The sequence below is a fragment of the Erythrolamprus reginae genome, chromosome 5 (genome assembly GCF_031021105.1).
Source record: "Erythrolamprus reginae isolate rEryReg1 chromosome 5, rEryReg1.hap1, whole genome shotgun sequence".
Lineage (NCBI taxonomy): Eukaryota > Metazoa > Chordata > Lepidosauria > Squamata > Dipsadidae > Erythrolamprus > Erythrolamprus reginae.
The window spans coordinates 22,942,996-22,966,358 of record NC_091954.1 but is presented as its reverse complement, the minus strand read 5'-3'; the positions used below and the strand labels follow the sequence as shown (position 1 = coordinate 22,966,358).

At 43.8% G+C, this 23,363-nt stretch overlaps 1 protein-coding gene across 3 annotated transcripts in view; it reads left to right on the top strand.

The window, feature by feature from the left end:
* Positions 1–23,363, top strand: part of LOC139167595 (paladin-like) — a 126,495-nt gene that overhangs the window by 67,603 nt on the left and 35,529 nt on the right. For 2 of the 3 annotated variants that reach the window (XM_070752218.1, XM_070752220.1), the window contains exons 2-7: positions 8,587–8,781; positions 10,525–10,627; positions 10,976–11,155; positions 12,192–12,359; positions 15,104–15,264; positions 21,497–21,572. In XM_070752218.1, the coding sequence (XP_070608319.1) occupies positions 8,587–8,781; positions 10,525–10,627; positions 10,976–11,155; positions 12,192–12,359; positions 15,104–15,264; positions 21,497–21,572 (883 nt within the window). The remainder of the gene's footprint in view (positions 1–8,586; positions 8,782–10,524; positions 10,628–10,975; positions 11,156–12,191; positions 12,360–15,103; positions 15,265–21,496; positions 21,573–23,363) is intronic. The other variant, XM_070752219.1, reaches the window with a different exon arrangement.

The following is a 23,363-nucleotide window of genomic DNA, read 5'->3' as shown; positions in this document are numbered from 1 at the left end:
TTGCCACAGCTGAAAGATGTTTCTCTAATGTGAGCTGTGGATCGAGGAGGACGCCCAAGTTGCGGACCCTCTCTGGGGGGTCAATAATTTCCCCCCCAGGGTAATGGATGGACAGATAGAATTGTCCTTGGGAGGCAAGACCCACAGCCACTCCGTCTTGTCTGGATTGAGTTTGAGTTTGTTGACACCCATCCAGGCCCCAACAGCCTCCAGGCACTGGCACATCACTTCCACTGCTTCGTTGACTGGACATGGGGTGGAGATGTATAACTGGGTATCATCGGCGTATTGATGATACCTCACCCCATGTCCTTGGATGATCTCGCCCAGCGGTTTCATGTAGATATTAAATAGCAGGGGAGAGGACCGACCCCTGAAGCACATCACGAGGGAGAGACCTCGAGGTCGACCTCTGACCCCCCACTAACACCGACTGCGACCGACCGGAGAGGTAGGAGGAGAACCACTGGAGAACAGTGCCTCCCACTCCCAACCCCTCCAGCCGGTGCAGAAGGATACCATGGTCGATGGTATCGAAAGCCGCTGAGAGGTCAAGGAGCACCAGGACAGAGGACAAGCCCCTGTCCCGGGCCTGCCAGAGATCATCCATCAACGCGACCAAAGCAGTTTCCATGCTGTAGCCGGCCCTGAATCCAGACTGTTGAGGACCTACCGTGTTTCCCTGATAGTAAGACACCCCCGATTGTAAGACATATGGGGGGTTTCAGGGGGGTCGGCTAATATAAGCCATACCCCGAAAGTAAGACATATGTCTTACTTTCGGGGAAACATGGGGGTATTGCGGGGGGGGAGCCCGATGACCTCGGGAAGACCCAGGGAAGGTTTCTTCAGCCGCCCAGCAGCTGATCTGCTCGGCAGCGCGGCAGCAGCCCTGGCGGCGGTTCCCTCGGCCCCAGCGCCGTCCTTCACTTTGCCAAGAATTTGCAGCGCTGGTGAGGGAGCTGCGCGCCCAGGAGAGTCTCCCTTACGCTCCCGCTGCTCCCGCCGGCGTCTCAAGCGGATGCCGTGTTGCCCGTCCCGGCCGGTAAGCTTCGGAGACGCCGGGTGGGCGGGCGAGGCGAGCGGCCGGAGCTGCGCCCTCCTTCGCCCGCCTCCTTTCCGGCAGCTCCCCGCGCGCCCTTCGCCTCACCACGGCGAGGCGAAGGGGATAGGCGCGCGGGGAGCTGCCGGAAAGGAGGCGGGCGAAGCGGCGGCCCTGGCCGAAGCGGCGGAGCAGTTCACGGCGCTGGCGAGGGAGTTGCGCACCCAGGAGAATCTCCCTTACTCAGCCTGGTGCCAGCTGGCGGTGGCGCGCTGCGTAAGGGAGACTCTCCTGGGCGCGCAACTCCCTCACCAGCGCCGTGAACTGCTCCGCCGCTTCCCCACCTTCCTTGCTCTTCCTCCGCCCGCCCCCCTACACACACACACACAATCCGTTTTCGACTCATGCAAGTGCCCCCAAGTCGCCCTTTTTCAACCACGGCAGCCCGGGCTCCCAATTGCGCGGCGCGTCGGGCGCTGGCCAACCCCCCCGAGCCGCCTCCCAGCACCAGGTAGTCAAAGGAGGCGGCCAGCGAAGAAGAGGCACGGAGTTGGGCCATGGCGGCGGCGGCGCGACGAAGAGGGGGAGGAAGATGGAAGGCAACTGCCGGGCAGAAAGCAAAACGCGGGCGAGGCAGCCGCATCCCACCTCTTTCCCTCCTCGCGGGGGTCGAAAGGGTTAATTCTCCTGCCCTTGAGGCCAGGTCCCATCTTACGCTACCTCGAGACGGCCAGAACTCTTCCACGGCCTCTCGGATTGGCCGCGGCATCCGTCAATCCCCGGAGGAGGCGCGAGGGAGAAGTAAATTCCATCTCAGGAAAAGTGTCCTCTTGCTGAGGGCTTCGTGCTGCTGCTACCTTCGAGGTTTTTTACTGGGGCCGTCGCTGGCTTTGATTGGAGGGGTGTCAAAGGATAAGCGCAAAGCCACCTTCTGACTAGAAATGGCGACTTGGGGTTCTCCTCCTCTCTATAGCCAACTATTGAATTGCAGAAAAAAAGTCTGGGGCGGGCAGGCGGGGATGCGGATGTGTCTCCGTGTGTTTGTGTGTGTGTGTGGGGGGTGCTACTACTTTTTACCGGACACGGGTGTTGCGGGTTCGCGTAGGTGGGTTGGCCGGGTGTGTCTTATTTTTTCCAATGTAAGACATACCCCGAAAGTAAGACATAGGGGGGCTTTTGGGGGTAAAAAGATAGTAAGACACTGCCTTACTATCGGGGAAACACGGTAGATAATCAGCTTCTTCCAAGGACCGCTGGAGTTGAAGTGCCACCATGTTCTCAACAACCTTCTCCAGTAGTTATTAAGCACGTTAAGAACAAACAGTTCTAATGTTTGTTGTCCATTTCAAGTTCTGGGAGACTATAGATCCCAGAAATGTGAAGCTCTCTAATATTGATACTACATTGATTAATATTGTACGAGGTGGTATGAGGGCCTCTTCTAAAATCCACTATCACGCCTACAGTTTAAGAGTGTTGAGCTTCATATTGTTCTGGCTGCGCCATAAGGCCAGTTGATCTGCCTCTTGTCTATATGCAGACTCATCATCATCTTAAATGAGACCAATGACTGTTTATCATCTGCAATCTTCAGTACTTTAACAGAGGGATCCTTTGAGAGAAAAAATATAGTAGAGAGAGTGCACGGCGCTGGGATACAGCTGTGCTAATTGTACAGGCATTTGATGTGATTTTCCCTAGCTTCACCTGCTACTTCCTATCTGTTAGAAAATGTATAATCCACTTACAAGTGTGGTCAGGTACAGCTAGCTGAGTCAGTTTAGAGGAAATAATTTCTGGAATGATGGTATTGAATGCTGAACAGTAGACCTTTACATAAGTCCTTGGGGATTCGAGATGTTATAAGATATATATTGCAGCGCCATACTAACAGCATCATCCACCAATTAGCGTGAGTTTTTCATTAACATCTAAATGCCTTTCTTGGGATAACCCATATAGAACTAGAATGATCTGATCCAACAATATTATCTCCTATTGAGCTAAAGGTTGAGCTAAAGCTCCTATTGAGCTTTGGGCTCTTCTAAGGAAATGCAGATATTAATGGAATAAATGAAAACTTTGTGTTCTTGTTTGAAGTCTTCTTTCACACAACGCCAGCACAAGTTCCTGCCTGCACCATTCACCCAGACTTCGTCGACAACTTTCATTCTGAAATTGCCTCCCTAAAAGGAAAAATAAAACAATTCTATGTTGGTGATAATATATAACACAGGGTTATGGTTATGGTTTCTGTTGCTAAGTGATTTCCCCCCATTTTATGAACTGTCTTGCAGTGAATCACTGCAGTTGTTAAGTTCCTAACAAGGTTGTTAAGGAAATCAGGCTTCCCCGTTGACTTCACTTATCAAAAGGTTAGAAAAAAATGAGCACATGATCCAGGGACACGGCAGCCGTCATAAATATGAGTCATTTGCCAAGTGTCTGAATTTTGATCACGTGACTGTGGAGATGGTGCAACAGTTCTAAGTGGGAAAAATGGTCATACGTGACTTTTTTCGGTGCTGTTGTAACTTTGAACTAAATGAACTGTGGTTAAGTATAAGACTACCTGTATTACAAGGGCCCTTCCAGTGGTGGGATTTAATTTTTTTTTACTACTGGCTCTGTGGGCGTGGCTTGTTGGCCGTGGCAGGGGAAGGATACTATAAAATCTCTATTCCCTCCCCACTCCAAGGGAAAGTTACTGCAAAATCCCCATTACCTCCCAATTAACTGGGCAGAGAATAGATGGGGGCAGGGCCAATTAGAGATGTTATTTACCGGTTCTCCAAACTACTCAAAATTTCCACTACTGGTTCTCCAGAACTGGTCAGAAGCTGCTGAAACTCACCTCTGGTCCCTTCCACCCGTAGGATTCTATGTTATGTGTTCTAAATGGGATGAGGTACAGGGAAATCCCAAAATAATGGCAGGTTTTCATTCACTCGGGATCTATTTTCTAGTGTGGGAAATAGAGGTCCAACCCTTATTTTGTACAAAATCTATGTACCATTCCCTTAAACTCAAAGTGATTTGTACTTAGATTAGGGGGCTAATGGATTTTCCCAGGTAATTGGATAAATCACAAAGGTGAGAACGGCAACTACAGTACAAGGAAAGGAAGATGCCCTGCTTTCAGCAGTTGTGCGTTTCAAGATTTGCAACAGCACTTCTCTCTTTCTGCCTTAGAAAGAAGCCAGCTGTTCTGAACATCTGGAACTTGTCTTGTAAACTTCTTGTTCTGGGGATTTGAGAGTGAACTAGAAGGGGGGAAATATTTATTTTATCAGTTTATTTAGCTGCCAATCTCAAACAAATGTCCTAGGGCAGCTAACAATATTAAAAGTGAGTAAAACCAAACACCTGTTCAAAAATTAGAAGACAGTAACTGAGAAAAATCACAAACATGTATTACCATAATTAGAAAATGGGTGCCCCGACTCTAGTATAAAATTTGGTCTTTAAGGTCTTTAAGACCTTATGAAAAGCTAGCAGGGTTAAAATAAGGCTCATCTCCATAGAAAAACCTCTCATAGTACAGCCGTGGAAACTAATGGACCAATAGAGATTGTCCTGGAGGGTCTGCTAATCAGTTGTTTTGACCTAGGCTTGCTTAGAAAGCATGAAGCACAGTCTTGGTCCTGGTAAAACCTCTTTTACTTACATGACTGTGGACTCCTTTCATTCACAGTCCGCAAGACTTGCCAAACAGACATTCAATGGAATAATAATAATAATAATAATAATAATAATAATAATAATAATAATAACAACAACAACAACAACAACAACAACAACAACAACACTCTTCAGAGGTAGCCCCATGTAAAGAGCATTGCAATAGTCGAACCTCGAGGTGATGAGGGCATGAGTGACCGTGAGCAGAGACTCCCTGTCGAAATAGGGCTGCAACTGGTGCACCAGACGGACTTGTACAAACGCCCTCTTCGCCACAGCTGAAATATGATGTTCTAAAATTAGCTGTGGATCGAGGAGGACGCCCAAGTTGCGGACCCTCTCCAAGGGGATCAGTAGTTCCTCCCCCCCGAGGGTAATGGACAGACAGGTGGGATTGTCCTTGGGAGGCAAGACCCACAGCCACTCCATCTTGTCAGGTTTGGGTTTGAGCCTGTTGACACCCACCCAGACCTTAACAGCCTCCAGGCACCATCACATCACTTCCACTGCTTATCCGACTGGACACAGGGTGGAGATGTACAACTGGGTGTCATCCGCATACTGATGACACCTCACCCCATGCCCTTGGATCATCTCACCCAGTGGTTTCATGTAGATATTGAATAGCAGGGGGAGAGAAACCTCGCAAGGGAGAAACCTAGAGGTCGACCTCTGACCCCCCACTAACACTGACTATGACTGAGCAGAGAGGTAGGAAAAGAACAGAGGTTGACCTATGACCCCCACTAACACCAACTATGGCCGGCCAGAGAGGTAGGAGGAGAACCATTGTAAAACAGTGCCTCCCACTCTCAACCCCCCCAGCCGGCGCAGAAGGATACCATGGTCGATGGTATCAAAAGTCGCTTAGAGGTCAAGAAGCACCAGGACAGAGGATAAATCCCTATCTCCGGCCCGCCAGAGATCATCCATCAGTGCAACCAAAGCAGTTTCTATGCTGTAGCTGGGCCTGAATCCTGACTGCTGAGGGCCTAGATAATCGGCTTCTTCCAAGGACCGTTGGAGCTGGAGCGACACCACCTTCTCAACAACCTTCCCCATAAAGGGAAGGTTGGAGACTGGACGGTAGTTAAGTATGGCTGGTTCCAGGTAATATTTACCCACACAAACATTATCTCATTTAGAATGCTGCCAAAGAACTAGTTTCCAAACTCGGGCAAGGCAAAACTTGGCACAGCGTCTATTAGACTTACAAACAGAATTTTCTACTCTTGCAAGGACCGAAGGAACTCATTGTTTCCAGCAAAAGCCCATGCTCTGTTTGTTCCTCTTTTATTTCCTATGGGAGGGGCCAGTGATCTACACGGTGCTTTCATAGTTGTTCTCGTCTTCTGGCAACGCACATTGCTAACTAGCTCCAGCTTTTCCTCTGCCTTGCTGATATCTGACTCCAGAGATAGCTGATAACTGTCAGATGGCCTTGGTCCCTCCTCTGCCTCCGATGCAGAGCGTCCAAACCTTCTCCACACTCCAGCGCTGGCCCATATTCCTCCCCAACCTCCTCACTGTCCACTGGCTACTGGCGGACGACAACAAAACTCCTCACAGCCATTTGGAATGAGAGGGTGTCTAGGGCTCAGAAACAGATTGCATCTGAGCAACCTCTCCTGTCCAGGGGCCCTGGAACTCCTTTTGAGGATCTAGAGGGGGCTGCCCCGAGTCCTCAGAGAGGAGTGGCAAAGAAGTCCAATGAATAAAATAAACAAAGGAGATGAGAAGAGATACCTAGAACAACGCCGGAAGAGGACTAGGAGCAAACCTGTTTGAACTTGTCCTTATCACAATGAGGCCTACCTACCTCATTATGATATGGACAACAAAACATGACTGTTTCTGCCCTTATTGCATCTACAGATAGCCACTCATTTTTTTTTTTTAAAAAAGCAAAGATACAATTGATCAAATAAATCAGTCGCCCCCAACCTTTTGGGCATCAGGGACTGCTTCCCTGGAGAGAGATTTTTCCACGGACTGGAGGGGATGTGGTTTGTATGCTGCCTGTATCCTGCAGACAGGGCTTAGCTTGTTTGCACGGCTTGGTTTCTGACATGCCGTGTCCCTGGTGCCAATCCATGGGCCGGGGGTTGGGGACCCTTGAAATAAGCAACGAAATTTAAAAATAAGCAACTATAAACTAGTTGGTTAGCCAACCTTGTTCAAAAGAATCTGTTTCATAGTATATCACATTTGTCTTAACATGAGACAAAATGTTTTGAGTAGCTGTTTATCTTTTCATGAAATTTCTTAATTTGTTTTGCATGCACATAGGCTTCCTTATTAAATGAATATTTATAATCTCATGGTTATGATATTTTAAAAATTATACTGATACTGGTTTACAGACAATGGTCTACTTTGTAAGATCTTTTGTGTTCAGATCTTTCTATAAAGCACCGCTCCAATTTATTGTTTCCGTGACAGTAAAGCAAGTCATTTTTGAGTACTTTGGTTCAATTTTTTTTCATGCTGCTTATCAAGTTACTGATGGCTTATACTGTTATATTTATAATGCACTGAAGATATATACCAGTTGGATTAATAGGTGAGGGCCTTCTGCTAAATTGCAGAAGCAATGGTAGAAGAGGGTCTACTTGGTTGAAAAGACTTTAACTTTCTGCAGAACTTTTTGGTCAAAGTTGCATGCATATTATAAGACATGGAAGCAGTAATTCTCTCTATCTGAGAAAAAGGTTTATGGAACAGGATAAAAAACCCCTCATGCTTATTATACTACCTGATGTTTGGTTCTTTGGATGGTTGATGAGATCTGGAGACCTCTGACAGTTCATGTGGATGCTTGCAGGTTTTTAAATCAAAATAAGCTTATGGTTAATATCTTAGAATACTTGGCCATCTTGCAAGAGTTCAACCATGTTTTTAATATTTGGGCCTAGCAGTCATTACCTATAAAAAAACATTCCGACTCAACTTCTTCAAATAAAGTTATAGCCCGAACCACTGTTTGGTATGCTACTGGTTTAACTAGTACCTCTTCAATAAGACTTAGTTGACACGCTGATTACATTGGATGGTTCTAAATATTTTTCTTTCTAAACACTATTTACCCAATGTTTATCTTGTTTTATTAAACAAACAACTACTTTAGAAGTTGTCAGAATTGCCAGAATGGACTGCGGGTACAGCAATAGATCACTGGCATGTGGTTTTTTTTCCCAGTTTTGGGCAATGCTTTCAGCACTGGTTCATTTGCCAAGAACTTCTTCACTATCTGCCACAGAATGCCAGGGTTTGAATCCCTAGAATGATGCCTGAAACGTTCTTGTAGGCTCCTTATTCCTATGCAATATCAGCTATGCAGTTTTGTGAAGAATGCCAGGAATCCTCAGTTTTTTCCTTGAACAGAGTCTGAAAGCTTCAGTTCTGACATGGGGAAGATAACAATAACCACTACTACTCAAATTATACTGGCTTCCAGTTCCTTTCTTTGTCCATTCAATTCATGGTGCTGGTTATCTCCTTTAAAGCCTTACGTGGCAGAGGAGCAGGTTACTTGTAGGAACACTTCTCGTTGAAGGTATCTGCTAGGTTCTACTAGGTTAAATGTTGCCTCAGATGGCTCTTCAGCCCTATAAGTCCCGTAAATAAATAAATGCATGAAAACAAATCCTGATTGCCTTTTCCTAAATATATTTTGTTTTGTTTTGTTTTCTTTTTCTTTCTTTCTTTCTTTCTTTCTTTCTTTCTTTCTTTCTTTCTTTCTTTCTTCTTTTTCTCTCCCTTTTCCTTCCTTCCTTCCCTCTCTTTCTTTCTCTTTGCAAGAATATTGAAGTCTTAATCTTCCCCTCTCCTTATTAATTTTCTGATTATTTTTATTGATACAGTTGCCTGTGGATTATGGGTACAACTGCCAGCACAGCTCAGCAGACAGTAGCAACAGCAACATTTGAGAATATTCACGGCAGCGGGACCATGGAAGATCACCATTCCCTCAGCATTCACTCCTTCCAGACCATTGGCCTCCACAATAACAAAGCCAAGTCTATCATTACTAATAAGGTGGCTCCTGTTGTCATTACGTGAGTTGCCAGCTATAGTCTCTGCAAACCTTTAATTTTTTGTTTCAACCTTCTGGAGCTTCGTTGTCTTCTATGGGCTGTGGTGTTGTCTATATAAAGAGGTTAAGAAAAGAGGCCTAGGATTTTTTTTTCCCTTTCCTATTTTGTATTGTCTGAGTGAACCTGACACAATGGGGATGACAATGGCTGCAAAATACATTTGGAAAACATCTGGGGATTAGTTTTCCAAATTTTTCTCCATTTCTCCAAATGTATAGTATATTCAAATTTTTCCCCATTGTATGATCGTGTCTTTAACAAACTCCTCTTCCATTTTATATCTTATTAGACATTTATAAATGTTACCAATTAATTTGTCATCAGTACCGAGTAATATTTTATCTAGGTAATTACCTAGATGTTTTTAAATTCATACATTTTTATTGCTCTGATATATGGCTTGGACCTGTGTGTAAGTCCACCGTCTAAGTTTATTAGAAAATAAAATTTATAAGCCTTGGTGGTACAGTGGTTAGAGTGCAGTACTGCTAGCTGATCACCGGCTGCCAGCAGTTTGGCAGATTGAATCTCAATAGGCTCAAGGTTGACTCATCCTTCCATCCTTCCAAGGTCGGTAAAACAAGGACACAGATTGTTGGGGGCAATATGCTTTACTCTCTGTAAACCCCTTAGAGAGGGCTGTAAAGCAGTGTGAAGCGGTATATGTCTATAATGCTATCGCTATTATCCCATGTTCAGTTAAATCTTCTCTAGTTTTCAAATTTCCTTGTTCATCTAATAAATCTTTATATGTTATAATTTTGTCAAATGTCTTTGAATTTGGATGTTTTATGGAATCTATTGTGGACATCCAATTTGGAATCTTTATTTAATGATTTGTTTGTTTGTTTTGTCAAGCATGTATAAAGTAACGATATATATAAACATTAGTATGAGTACAGGAAATGAATATGAATAAATGAGGGACAATGGGAAGGGGACAATAGATATATTGGTGCACTTATCCATGCCCCTTGCAAGACCTCTTAGGAGCGGGATGAGGTCAACAGTAGACAGTCTAAGGTTAAAAAAAATTTAGGTTCGGGGAAGAAACCACAGACCTATTAACCATGTGAAGTGGAGCATAACAATTGTCTGCTATCCAGTTCCAAGTTCATATATAATAAAATCAAATAACGCACTGTACGTGTATGTATGTGTGCGCATGTGCATATGGTTTTTGTGTGTGTGCATGCCACGGTATTGTTAATTGTTTTAAAAAGTATAGGATGATATAAGAATCTAAGTCTTAAGTTTTGCAAGATAAAAACTCTGGAGTTGCAATTAATGTTATTAATTGGATTGTAATTTTGTATAGACTATGTAACAGTATGTATATGTCAGAGTGGTGCTTACTAACTTTCCCCACCAATTGACAAATGTGACCTCCTCTGTGCATTCGTTCAGGTGGGTGGGGCCACTTGCAGTCAGCGCTATGGGTTTGCCTGATCCAGATACAACTAGCTGAATACCACCACTGGTATATATTCAGTGTAAAATAGTACAGTTACAACAACTAATTTGGCTTGTGGCTGTGAACTTGTTTGTTTCTTTTGTGGCAGACTTTACCATCTGGGTAACATGCATCAACTTTCTGCTAATAGGAAATTGAACAATGGAATCTTATGATGCTTGCTTAATCACAGAAATTGTTTTAGTTGCAGAAAAACCAACCAACCAATTTCTGTCATGTGTTTCTTACAGTTACAATTGCAAAGAGGAATTTCAAATACATGACGACTTATTGAAAGCCAGCTATACTGTGGGGCGGATTACAGCATCTACTCCAGAACACTATCTTGTGCAGGTGAATGTTGCGGATTATGCAGGAGGATATGGTGATTTAAAACAGCTTTTCTTTCTGCCAAAAGATCAGCATCTCATTTCTCATAGTGGCCAACAGAGGCCAAGAAACATGATGTAGCTTTCCTATTCTGGTTCCCTGCCCAGCGAGTGATGCATTGCAGCATAATATTGCCAAATGTTTATTATTGAGCATTAATAGACAATAATAGAACTGTCTTCCACGAATTTGCCTGGTCCTCTGCAGATTCTCAATCATGTTATTTTTGTGAAGATGTTAGTTGACCATTTGCTTACACTGCTTTATTCTGCACATCGACATTTCTCCATTTTTTGTTATTGTTCCATGTAGGGGAAGTATTTTATGGTCCGTGATGTATACGGCAAAGTAGATGTGCTGAACACTTCCAGCACTTGTGGGGCTCCCAACTTTCGGCAGGCCAAAGGGGGATATGCTGTGTTTGGGATGGGGCAGCCCAGCTTTGGTGGATTCAAGCAAGTCCTGCAGAAACTCCAGAATGAGGGTCATAAGGTCTGTATATGAAAGAAAGCCAAACTGAGATATGTATCTTATACCGCCAGGCATGGGGGAGTTGAGACACCTTTCCCCCAGGCTTTTTTATACTTTGTTTTATGTTTGGTATGAATGTGCTGTTTGGTTTTTTTAAAATAATGATAGGGTTTTATATGTTTTTTAATATTAGATTTGTTCCACTACTATATTGTTTTTATTACTGTTGTGAGCCGCCCCAAGTCTTCGGAGAGGGGAGGCATACAAATCTAATTAATAATAATAATAATAATAATAATAATAATAATAATAATAATAATAATAATAATAATAATAATGTGGCTGGCTGGCTGGATAATGTTGGGAGTTGATGTCCTCAAGTCTTGGAAGTTGCCAAGGTTGGACACCTGGGCTTAGCAATAGCAATAGCACTTAGACTTATATACTACTTTACAGTCCTCTCTAAGAGGTCTACAGAGTCAGCCTATTGTCCTCAACAATCTGGGGTCCCCATTTTACCCACCTCGGAAGGATGGAAGGCTGAGTCAACCTTGAGCTGGGTGAGATTTGAACTGCCAAATTGCAAGCAGTTGGCAGTCAGCAGAAAGAGTGTTCAATACTGTAATCACTGCGCCACCAAGGCTTAAACATTGGCTGAAAGTTCAGCATGTCTGTTTGTGTCAGGACAAAGTTGCACTAAAGCACCCTTGTAGTCCTCATGTATTTTTTTCACAAACAGGGTTCAAATGCACCTGCTTTATAGATATGCACACTTGCTTTTATGCAGGTGGGAGAAAACAGTGGGTCTCCCATTGTCCCTCCAGAGGCATTCTGATGTATCTTTGACTTTTTCCTAATAGCAGAAATCTTGTTTCCTGTAGTGTATTTTTTGTTCTCTTGCACACCTAGAGGTTTGAACAAGTGTCCCGAAAGACAATGTGTAGAACATCTCAGTGAAGCCCAGATAATTATTGCAGACAATAAAAGCTTTGTACGTCAACCAGCATTTCTCCACTTGAGAATTTAACCAACCCAGTTCTTTATTTTTTTGTCACAGCAGGAATGTATTGTGTTTTGCGTTCGTGAAGAACCTGTACTTTTTCTGCGTATGGACAATGATTTCATCCCCTACACTCCAAGAGCAAAGGAGAACTTGAAGGAGAACCTACACGGTCTGCATAAAGGAGTCAAAGTAGAAGACCTAGAAGTCTCTATTCGAAAAGAGGTGATTTTTGTGGGCTACCAGAAGGCGCACTGCATTTCAGATTTGCCTGATATATATTTCCCCACTTTTATTATGGGTAATCCTCGACTTACAAATTGTCATTTAATGACCATCCCAAGTTAACAATGGACTTTTAAAAAAGCTACTGATGACCTGTCTTCAGAATTATGACTGCCCACTCCTCATTGTAACCACGTGGTTGCATTTTGAGTGCTTGGCAGTCGGTTTACATTTACAATCAATTGCAGCATTCCACAGTCACATGCTCACGATTTGTAGTTTGATTTGATTTTTTGCCATTTTCTGCCAGAAAATGGCAATAAACTCCAAACCTTTGGATGTGCTGGATTCACTTAATAACTGTATTGGCTTGTCTAATGGCCACTTGATTAATTTAACAACTTTTGAGACTTAACAACTATTGTAAATACAGTGGTACCTCATGATACGAACTTAATTGGTTCCAGGAGGAGGTTCATAAGGTGAAAAGTTCCTAAGACGAAACAATGTTTCCCATAGGAATCAATGTAAAAGCAAATAATGCGTGCAAATCCTTCAGGAAAATCCCAAACTTTAGAAGGGAGGCGAACAGAGGGCAGGGAGGAGCAGCTAAAGGGGGCGGGTGGAAGAAGCAAGGCTAGGCTAAAGAGTGAGTGTGATGGAAGAAAGGCAAGGGGGGCACCCCTCCCTTTTCTTTCTTCAAAAGACACCCTTTCAGTGCCTTTGCAAGCACGTTGTTCTCTGCAAAATCTTTCCTCCTCCAAGCCTCCCCTCCCTTTTCTTTCTTCAAAAAAAGGGGGGGGGAAAGAAACCCCTTCATCCCAGCAGCAGCTGCTTGGGTTCGTAAGGTGAAAATAGTTCGGAAGAATAGGCAAAAAATCTTAAACACCGGGTTCGTATCTTGAAAAGTTCGTTAGAAGAGGCGTTAGTAAGATGAGGTACTGTATAGTCATAAAATCAAATCTGATTGTGTGATGTCTTGACTTTACAACTGCAATGACATGACTGAAATTCTGGGCTCTATTGTGGTCATAAGTCAAGAACTTCATATTCCCCAGAAATTCCTTTCACCAAAACCCCCAGAACTGTTCCAAGTCCAGCCGAAAGCAGGCCAATGCTAGTCCACAGAGCAATAGACGACGAGTCCACAAGGCACTTGAAAATTTCCCAAGCAGATAAACCTGCCAGGCAAAATTAAATCCACAATACAAGAGAGTTCATTGAAACAAGAAAAATCCAGAGTTCACAAAACACAACCCAGGCACAGTGTCAATCTAAAGCAGTTCTTCTCAATTATTTTCTGTTATGCCCCCCCCCCCCAGAAGATGTAAACATTTTGCCCTCCCAACTCCCCATTGCAACTGTAAATAGTATCATTTATTATTTAGGTAGGATGCATATCTTGCAACTTGGGGATAGCAGGTTGGGCGGGGCGGGTTGCGAGACACGCATCCTACCTGACACTCATACTGGTACCTCCATCGCGTTCCTCGGCGTTGTGTCTGGGGTGACCTGTTTTAAAAGAAAATGTCTTGTGAGTTCAATACGTTTGATTGAACTTGTGAGACATTTTTCTTTAGAATGGCTGCCCCAAGGAACGCGATGGAGGTGTCCTACTCCCTGCAGCAAAACAAAGAGCAAGTTCCCTGGGCTTAACCACCCCCTCTGGCATCGCTCTGTGCCCCCTCAGGGGGACGCGCCCCATTATTTGAGAAGCACTGATCTAAAGCAAGGCAGGAAACACACAGCTAGGAAATGAACACATTGTTCCTAGCATCACCTCCAACTGCCAGCTGTGCTAAATAGCCAGTTTTTGGTGCAGCCTATTCAAGAAGGGCAAGGCTGCCTCCCACGGGTGGGTTTCTCTTACCTTCCCTAATGCATCAGAAGTGCATGCGTTATATCCGGGTACTGACCCTCTGCACATGTGCAGAGGGTTCATTGCCAGCCACTTTCAAGCAGCGGTGATAGGAGAACTGGTTCGGTGGGGCATGGCAAGTCAGCCATCAGTACCGATTCGGCGAACAAGACCAAATTTCCGCCACTAGGTCACATGAACCGGTCCAAAACAGTAGCTCCCCGTGAGTAATCAGGGTGACCTTAGCTGTTCTTGTCTTTTCTCTGCCCTGTGTGTTCTTGAACCAGGTGCTGAAGGCAGTTCCTCTTCCTCGTCTGCAGCTGTGTGCTTTCGCCACCTGAATCAGGGCTGTCCTGCTGCAGCTGTGCTTGAGACAAATCCATCTCAGGTGGCTGTTCAGAGCTATTGATCAACTCCCCACTAGAGGTGCCTAGAACTGGTTCCTCCTCCGAGCTGACATCTGGAAAGAAATTTGGGGAAACATCCAGGGGAGTCATCACAACAGTGCAAATATATTTCTCAGGGGCTTTAATTTGGGAATGAGAATGGCTACTAAATTGCACTGTGTGCTTTTAACGTTTCTGTGCCATTGAACCCAGATTCCATTTTAGATAACCTGCACAACACAATAGAAGCCTGTTTGGCATTACCTTGTTATTTTAGTAGCCTTATGATGCAATCTTAATATTGCTCCTATAATGTCTGCGTGGACAACTTGAGATGAGTAGAACCAGAGCCTTTTCCTTTGTATCTCCACGAAGGACACCATTTAGCAAAAGTCAGCAAGTAGGTCTAAGGAAGAAAAATTGCATGTCAGTAGGTTGTAGATAATGTTTTATAAAGCAAGCTTCTTCTCAGGTTGGTTTCTTGGATTTATCTGTTGAAGATACATGACTTTGCCCAGCTGAGTGAGAATATATATTACATCTACAATGATATCGAACATTTCAAAGATGAGCCCCATTCAGTCAAAATTTTCTGTGAAGAAGACATCCAAGTGACAGAGGAAGTGTACAAGAGGCCTATCTTTCTGCTGCCATCCTACAGGTAAATTTCAGTAGAAGAGAATCTTGTCTTTATTAATAAATAATTGTACTAAACCAGACCGTATTCCTTATCACCATTCTCTGTTTTACGTAAGTGGTGGCATTACAAAACGTTACAAGTGGTCCTCAATTTACAACTATTCATTTCATGCCCATTCAAAGTTACAACAGCAATGAAAAAGGGATTTATTACTGGTTTTCACACTTATATGACACCATCCAAATGGTCAAAATTTGGGTGCTTGGTAACTGACATGTACTTATGATAGTTGCAATATCCTGGGGTCGTGCAATAGCCATTTGAACTTTTCCCAGTTTCCAGCAAGCAAGATCAGTGATGGCAAACCTACCTGTACATGGTATGATGTACAGGTAGTCCTTGATTTATGGCAACTTATTTAGCAATCCTTCAAAATTATAATAGACCTCCCCAGGGCTACTTACAACCCAGTTCAAATGCCTGTGCTGAGGCTGTTGACAAACTTGGTACAGCTAAGTACAGTCATACCTTGTCTTACGAACCTAATTGGTTCCAGGAGGAGGTTCGTAAGACGAAAGGTTCGTAAGACGAAACATTGTTTCCCATAGGAAACAATGTAAAGTCAATTAATCCGTGCAACAACAAAAAAAAACCTGCAAAAAAATACTGCCGCCCGGCTGTCACCTTTTAAAACAGCCGGGGGGGCTTCTCAGCGACCTCCCGAATGCCAAATGCCAAACCCGAACTTCCGGGTTCGGCGTTCGGGAGGCTGCCGAGAAGCCCCCCGGCTGTTTTAAAAGGTGACAGCTGGGCGGCGGGGCCTCTCGGCAGCCTCCCAACGCCGAACCCGGAAGTTCGGGTTTGGCGTTTGGCTTCGGGAGGCTGCTAGGAAGCCGCCCCCTGTTTTAAAAGGTGACAGCCGGGCTGCGGGGCTTCCCAGCAGCCTCCCGAACCCCGAACTTTTGCCGAACTTCCAGGTTTGGGGTTCAGGAGGCTGCTGGGAAGCCCCCCAGCCCGGCTGTCACCTTTTAAAACAGCCGGGGGGCTTCCCAGCAGCCTCCCAACGCTGAACCTGGAAGTTTGGGTTTGGCGTTCGGCTTCGGGAGGCTGCTGGGAAGACGCCCGGCTGTTTTAAAAGGTGACAGCCGGGCTGCGGGGCTTCCCAGCAGCCTCCCAAACCCCGAACCCGGACGTTCGGCAAAAGTTCAGGGTTCGGGAGGCTGCTGGGAAGCCCCCCAGCCCGACTGTCACCTTTTAAAACAGCCGGGCGGCTTCCCAGCAGCCTCCTGAAGCCGAACGCCAAACCCAAACTTCCGGTTTCGGCTTCGGGAGGCTGCTGGGAAGCCCTGCCGCCCAGCTGTCACCTTTTAAAACAGCCGGAGGGCTTCCCAGCAGCCTCCCGAATGCTGAACCCGGAAGTTCGGGTTTGGCGTTCGTAACACAAAAAAAGTTCGTAAGAAGAGGCAAACTTTTTCTGAACCCCGGGTTCGTATCTCAAGTTGTTCATAAGACAAGGGGTTCGTATCTTGAGGTACCACTGTATTTGCAGTGTCCTGTGTTGATATGACCACAATTTATGACGATTTTGCAGATAATGGCTTTTACTTCTGGATTTTGACCACAACATTCCATAGAGAACATTGAGTTTGTTTAATGGTTGCCGTGTTTACTTAATTCTCTTCTAATTCTGTTCTAATTCAAGTTCTATTCCATTCCATTTCTATTCTATTCTTATTCTACAGTAATTCCAATTCTATTTTCATTTCATTCATTGTAATTCTTAGTTCGGTTCTAATTCAAGTCTGTTTCTAGTTCCAATCTAATTCTAATTGTATTCTAATTCCAATTCTATTCTAATTCTGTTATACTGTAATTCCATTCTAATTCTATTTTATTGTAATTGTGCCATTGTTCTTTGTCTTATCTTTTAATTCTAATATTTATTCTGCTCTAAATCTAATTCATTTCTATTTAATTCTGTTCAATTTTTTTCCATTCTAATTCTATTCTGTCTTAATTGTCCTTGCTACCCCTGCTAACTTGCATGGATAAAATTATGAAAACATTAACATTCACACACACCCCAATTTGTTCAGACCTGCCCTTCTCCTGCCATTCCCCTCCCCCTCCGCCCTCATGCACCCCTTCCTCTTCCCTAGTTGTATCCCCCTCTCTGTTTCCCTCCCCTGCTCCTTAACTCATCCTCTCCCTCCCTCTCCTTTAGCTATGGTAATAAATCTGTCTGGATGAGGTCATAAAGGCATTAGAATCCTCCCCCCCATCCTCCTTTCTCTGTCCCCCTTCCCTCTCTACTGGGCCCACTCCACTTCTTCGTCCCCCTCCTCTTTTCCTTCTTATTTATTTATTTATTTATTTTATTTATTTATTTTGTCCAATACAAAATGAGGGTTTTAGTGGGTATATATCTATATACACATAGTAAAATACATGATGAAGGTTATAGAGGAGATACTCATAGTAAAATATATTTAAGAGATAATAGAAAAGAAGTTATAGTAATAGAACATATCAATGAAAGAATAGAAGAGATATAGGAATAGAAGAAAGGTATAGGAGATATAGGAGAGCAATAGGACAGGGGACGGAAGGCACTCTAGTGCACTTGTACTCGCCCCTTACTGACTTCTTAGGAATCTGGATAGATCAACCGTAGATAATCTAAGGGTAAAGTGTTGGGGGTTTGGGGATGACACTATGGAGTCCGGTAATGAGTTCCACGCTTCGACAACTCGGTTACTGAAGTCATATTTTTTACAGTCAAGTTTGGAGTGGTTAATATTAAGTTTAAATCTGTTGTGTGCTCTTGTGTTGTTGTGGTTGAAGCTGAAACAGTCACCGACAGGCAGGACGTTGCAGCATATTTAGATCTTGTTTAAGGCGTCTTAGTTCTAAGCTTTCTAGGCCCAGGATTGAAAGTCTAGTCTCGTAGGGTATTCTATTTCGAGTGGAAGAGTGAAGGGCTCTTCTGGTGAAGTATCTTTGGACATTTTCAAGGGTGTTAATGTCTGAGATGCGATATGGGTTCCAAACAGATGAGCTGTATTTGAGGATGGGTCTGGCAAATGTTTTGTAAGCTCTGGTAAGTAGTGTGAGATTGCCAGAGCAGAAGCTACGTAGGATTAGATTTACAACTCTTCATCCTCCTCCCTTCCCTTCCCTCTTTGTCCTGCCCCCTTCCCTCTCCCCATCACCTCTCCTACCCATTGTCAAGGTTCCAGGTAACATCCAAAGTAAATCAGAGTCCGGGTCAAAGTACTCCTCAAAGTTCCAATTTATTTCCAGAGCCATCCAGACACCTACATAGGGAAACCTGGATCTGGGTTTCCCACTCAACTGAAAGTTGACATCCCTTGCCCCCCACCCACAAACTTCTCACATTCCCCATTCAGATTGTGCCAGCAGTGCCAGGGTGATAGATATAAGATGGCCTTGAACTTCTCAAAAGAATGCTTTGTGGTTGAATCTGCTCTCTCATGAAATCACCCCTCCCAAATTCCCATAAACATCAAGCCTTGTACAGATAGCGTGGCAAGCCGTTGATTTATCACCAGCTTCTGCGCCGGCTTGACAGCCATCCCACTCCCCCTCTTTGTCCCCCTCCCCTTCTCCATCTTCATTCCCCCCTCCCCTTTTTAATCTTCTCTTCCTCCCATTCCCCCTACCAGTTCTTCTCCCTTTCCCCTCCCTCCCCCCATCCTGACCCTGGCTCTCAACCTCACACACCCTCTCAGCCTATCCCTCACCTTTTCTCCATCATCCTCACTCTAACCCTTACTTACCCCTCTAAGAGTTGGCTACAAAAAGAGGGAAGCCCCATGGTCCAGGAGCCCCACTGTGGAGCAATTTACCTCTAGGAAGACATCTTCACTCTGATAACAGATAACTGACAGTAACTGTCACTTTGGCCTGCAGGAATGAGGTCATAAAGCCACGAGAATTCTCAAGGAGATGACCCACCCACCCCTTATCCTCCTATCAAATATAACCTGCTCTTGTATCTTTGTGACCTACATCCATGCCACATAAAAGTCTCCAGGAAGCTACCAAACCAATAGGAAAGCCGCCTCTTTGTCCTCTGTCTCTGTCACCTTGCCTTATTGAGTTGGTGAAGCTCCTTCTGTTTCCCCATCAAAATTGGCAGGGCATTTATTGGAGTGCAATACTGCAGCCCACTTCAGCTGACTGCTAGCTGCAGTTCGGTGGGTCAAATCTCACCACCAGCTCAAGGTTGACTCAGCCTTCCTTCCTTCCTTCCTTCCTTCCTTCCTTCCTTCCTTCCTTCCTTCCTTCCTTCCTTCCTTCCTTCCCAGGATGGTAAAATGAGGACCCAGATTGTTGGGGGCAATATGCCGACTTTGTAAACCGCTTAGAGAGGGCTATAAAAGCACTATGAAGCGGTATATAAGTCTAAGTATTATTGCTATTTGAGAAATGGCAGTGGAAATAGAACATGGAGGGCAAATTAAAACTGCTAGGGAATCAGTCTGTCTGCATCGGTGACAAGAGAGTCTTCTGCTTGAACAGGGGTTGGACTAGAAGACCTCCAAGATTCCTTCCAACTCTGTTGTTCCATTATTCCCCAAAAAAGTTGTAAAATCAGATCTGCCTACATGATGAGCCACTTTATAACCATTCAAATTATGACTAATAGGAAGGTTTAATTATGGTTGTGATTTGAGGGCTATCTTTCGTTTGTTCAGTTTTGACTTAATGTATTCTGTAAATTTAGCCAAACGATACCCTTTTTCAACAGGCATGATTGAATAAAGCATGGCTTTTTGTCATGGTTAAAATTTGTCCTGGTCAAAAATAAAGCCCTGCCTTTTATTCAGAAAGTATAATTGAACAGTCACACGAGAAGGCAATATTATACCTGAATTCCTTCTTTTCATTATGCTGAATTAAATGCTTTTTTAAATGTTAATTTTTCATTTTTCCAATTTACATATCAATAAACATTTTTAACAGTGCTGTGTCATATGTTATTTACATTTATTTCTATACATTTTTATTTCTCTGTTCTAACCACTTATTCCACACCTCATAATATTCTGTTTCTTCCTTGCCTTTCATTTTTAATGTGAGCTTACACATCTCTGCACATTCCAGTGTCTTATGTATAATCCTTTCATTGCTTGGTATATTTTCAAGTTTCCAACATTGAACGTATACAATTCTTGCTGCGGTTACTATGCGTAAAATGATGTATTGGAGTTGTTGAATTAAATGTTTTCTTTGTGTGTGTGTCTCTGTGTGTGTGTGTGACATGTTTTTGCTGAATTTGAAAAGTAAGGGAGACTAGGATAGATCTATTTCGGCCTTATTTTGGCCTCATCAGCTAGCCATACCTTCACTGGGACTTGAACTTGCAACCTTGGCCTTGTAAAGCAGAGAATTAACCTCTAGGCTACAGTATCCAATCCCTTCTGCTCTGTACCAAGGAAGGGTTAGATGTTTTTTGTGTCGAATCACCGTGGTATATTGAAGGAACATCATAGCTCCTTTTTTGCCTCTCTGCCCAACCCAGGGCCATTTTCAAGGCATTTCTTCACATTCAAAACATACATAACACCACATATACCTACAATACCAATCCATATATGTATATTATCTCTCATAAACAATAATACAATAACATAAATTATGTTCCAAATTTTAATTTCTATTATTCAGTCTGTCCCCATATTTATTTTCTCCACTCCCCTCTTTCTATCTCAGGTGGCTATTCCACCTCTGCTGCCTACTTTCTTACATTTTCTCTCTCTTTTTCTACTACCCTCTCCTTCTCCTTCCTTCTTCCATTTCTTCCTCCTACTCTTTCTCCTTTCGCTCCCTCTTTCCTACTTCCTCCTTCGTCCTTCCCTAAGTGGATAATTCTAATTCTATTAAGTGGCAAACTGAAAAACTGCTCTCAATGTTTACCCTTTATAATCACAATCCTAAATCCTTATTTCCATATCCCTTCTATTATATTTTAACTTTGGATATATGTTATTTATCTAATGCTGCCTCTTTTGTCTATTTTCATCATCTAGGTTACACCAATCATATTTCTGATTTTTTTTTATCCCATTCATATTAAATTAAATAGTAAAATCTTTATCTGTACTCTTTTTCAAACCATTCATAAAATTTCACTGTTTTCTAAAAGTCTCTATCCGAGAACATTTTCAAAGCTCGCCTGCACCTACGGTGTTTTCAAAAACTGGAAATAATTCATTTTTCTCGGTAGGTACCATCGGCTGCCTTTGCCTGTGAATGGGGCTCCTTTAGAATCACAGTTTGATGCTTTCATCAGTTTCCTCCGGGTAAGACCTGATGCCAGATGTTAATCTACAAGTTGTCTTTTATTTAATAAGCTGACTTGGAAAAGGAAGCACATGCGAGATGCTTGTTAGCAGAAGCTGGAAATTCTTCCTGTTGGGTGGAGATACTACAAACATTTGCTTCCCCCACCCGCCCCCCTCTGTATTTACATCTGCCGAGTACAGATCCATGTGTCTATTTCTGGATCCCTCTAGCTAGTATTTGAACACACACATTTGCTAGACGCCTGTATTTGCTTTAGGCTCATGACTTAACTGTATGGTTTTGTTGTGCCAAATGTAAAAAACCTAATATATCACCACCCCTCCCTCCCCGCCCCACACACACTGTAAAAAGAATTACTGCAGAAGCCAGCAAGAAATTAAGCTTGGAAAAGTCCATTTATTAGAAAACCATTAAAATAAATGCTTAGTTTTTGGGGGTTGGATCAAATCTATAATACTGAATTTAATTAATGGGCATCCAACTGCTAGCTGCAGTGCCAGTGTTTACTTTGGACGTTTCATTGTTTTGCTAAGGCTGGAGACAGTTTTGGCAGATACTAAAAATATTTAAAGCGTTATGGGGACAATTCAGGGTTAAAGTAATTACAGGAGAGATTCTAAACCATGTTTAAGACATTAATTTCATTAAGAAAAGGAGAGAGGCTTTCTTCTTTTGGGGAAGTAATAAGCCATTCAGCTGCAATTATATGCATGTTTTCTTCGGAGAATGTTTCATTTTTCTAAAAAAAAGATTGAATTTTAAACTTCAGAGAAGAATTTTTTAAAAATCACATAAGATTGAAAGGCAAGCCAGTTTGGTGTAATGCTTAAGGCATCAGCTAGAAATTGGGAGTTCCAGTCCTGTCTTAGTCACCAAGACGGCTGGGTGACCTGGGGCCAGTCCCACAAATTCAGCTCTAAGAAGAAGACAATGGCAATCCACCTACAAAACCTCTCTCTCCTCATCTCCCCCATACCTTTCTCCTCTCTTGAGCTCCATGAGCCTTTTCTTCCCGTTTTTGTCCCCCCTACTCTGCCCAGCGGAGCGCCCGTTTTTGCGATCCTGGGATTCCCCTCCTGAGATTTCCCTACAGCATTGCAAAAACGTGGAAGTCAGGAGGTGGGATTTCCCATGGAAGGGAGCCTCAGAGGATCCCAGGATCGCAAAAACCTGCACATGGCTTGCAACGAAAGTCCGGAGGTGGGGAATCTCAGTCACGGCTTGGCAAGTTCGTAAGGTGAAAAAAGTTCGTAAGAAGAGGCAAAAAAATTCCAAACCCTGGGTTCGTATCTTGAAAAGTTCATATGATGAGGGGTTCGTATCATGAGGTACCACTGTATTTACTTCTGCATCTCTACTTCACGGAAATTCAACTTTCGCGGGCGGTCTCGGAACGCATCCCTGCGAAAATTGAGGGAACTCTGTACTACATTTGTCTAATCTCTATCTGTCTATATCTATCATCTCTCTCTTTCTCTCATCCAACTCAAGGCCCAGAGGCAGGATCTGGCCTGCAGGGTGCTTAGATCTGGCCACCCTGGAAACAATGAAGGTTCGCAATGACTCTGCCACCGAAAACAGAGCCTGGGAGGGCTGTGCATATGGGAGAGCTCCATTTTTACTGGCAGAGGGCTGCAGGAGGGTTCCGCTCAGCCTCACCTGGGCCACCATAGGTGCCCCTGACATGAATGACAAAGAGCTGGCCACACCCCCTCCAGCCCCCCCGAGGTCAAACACAACCTTGATGCGGCCCTCAATGACACCTCTGATCTATGTTATAAAGCCAC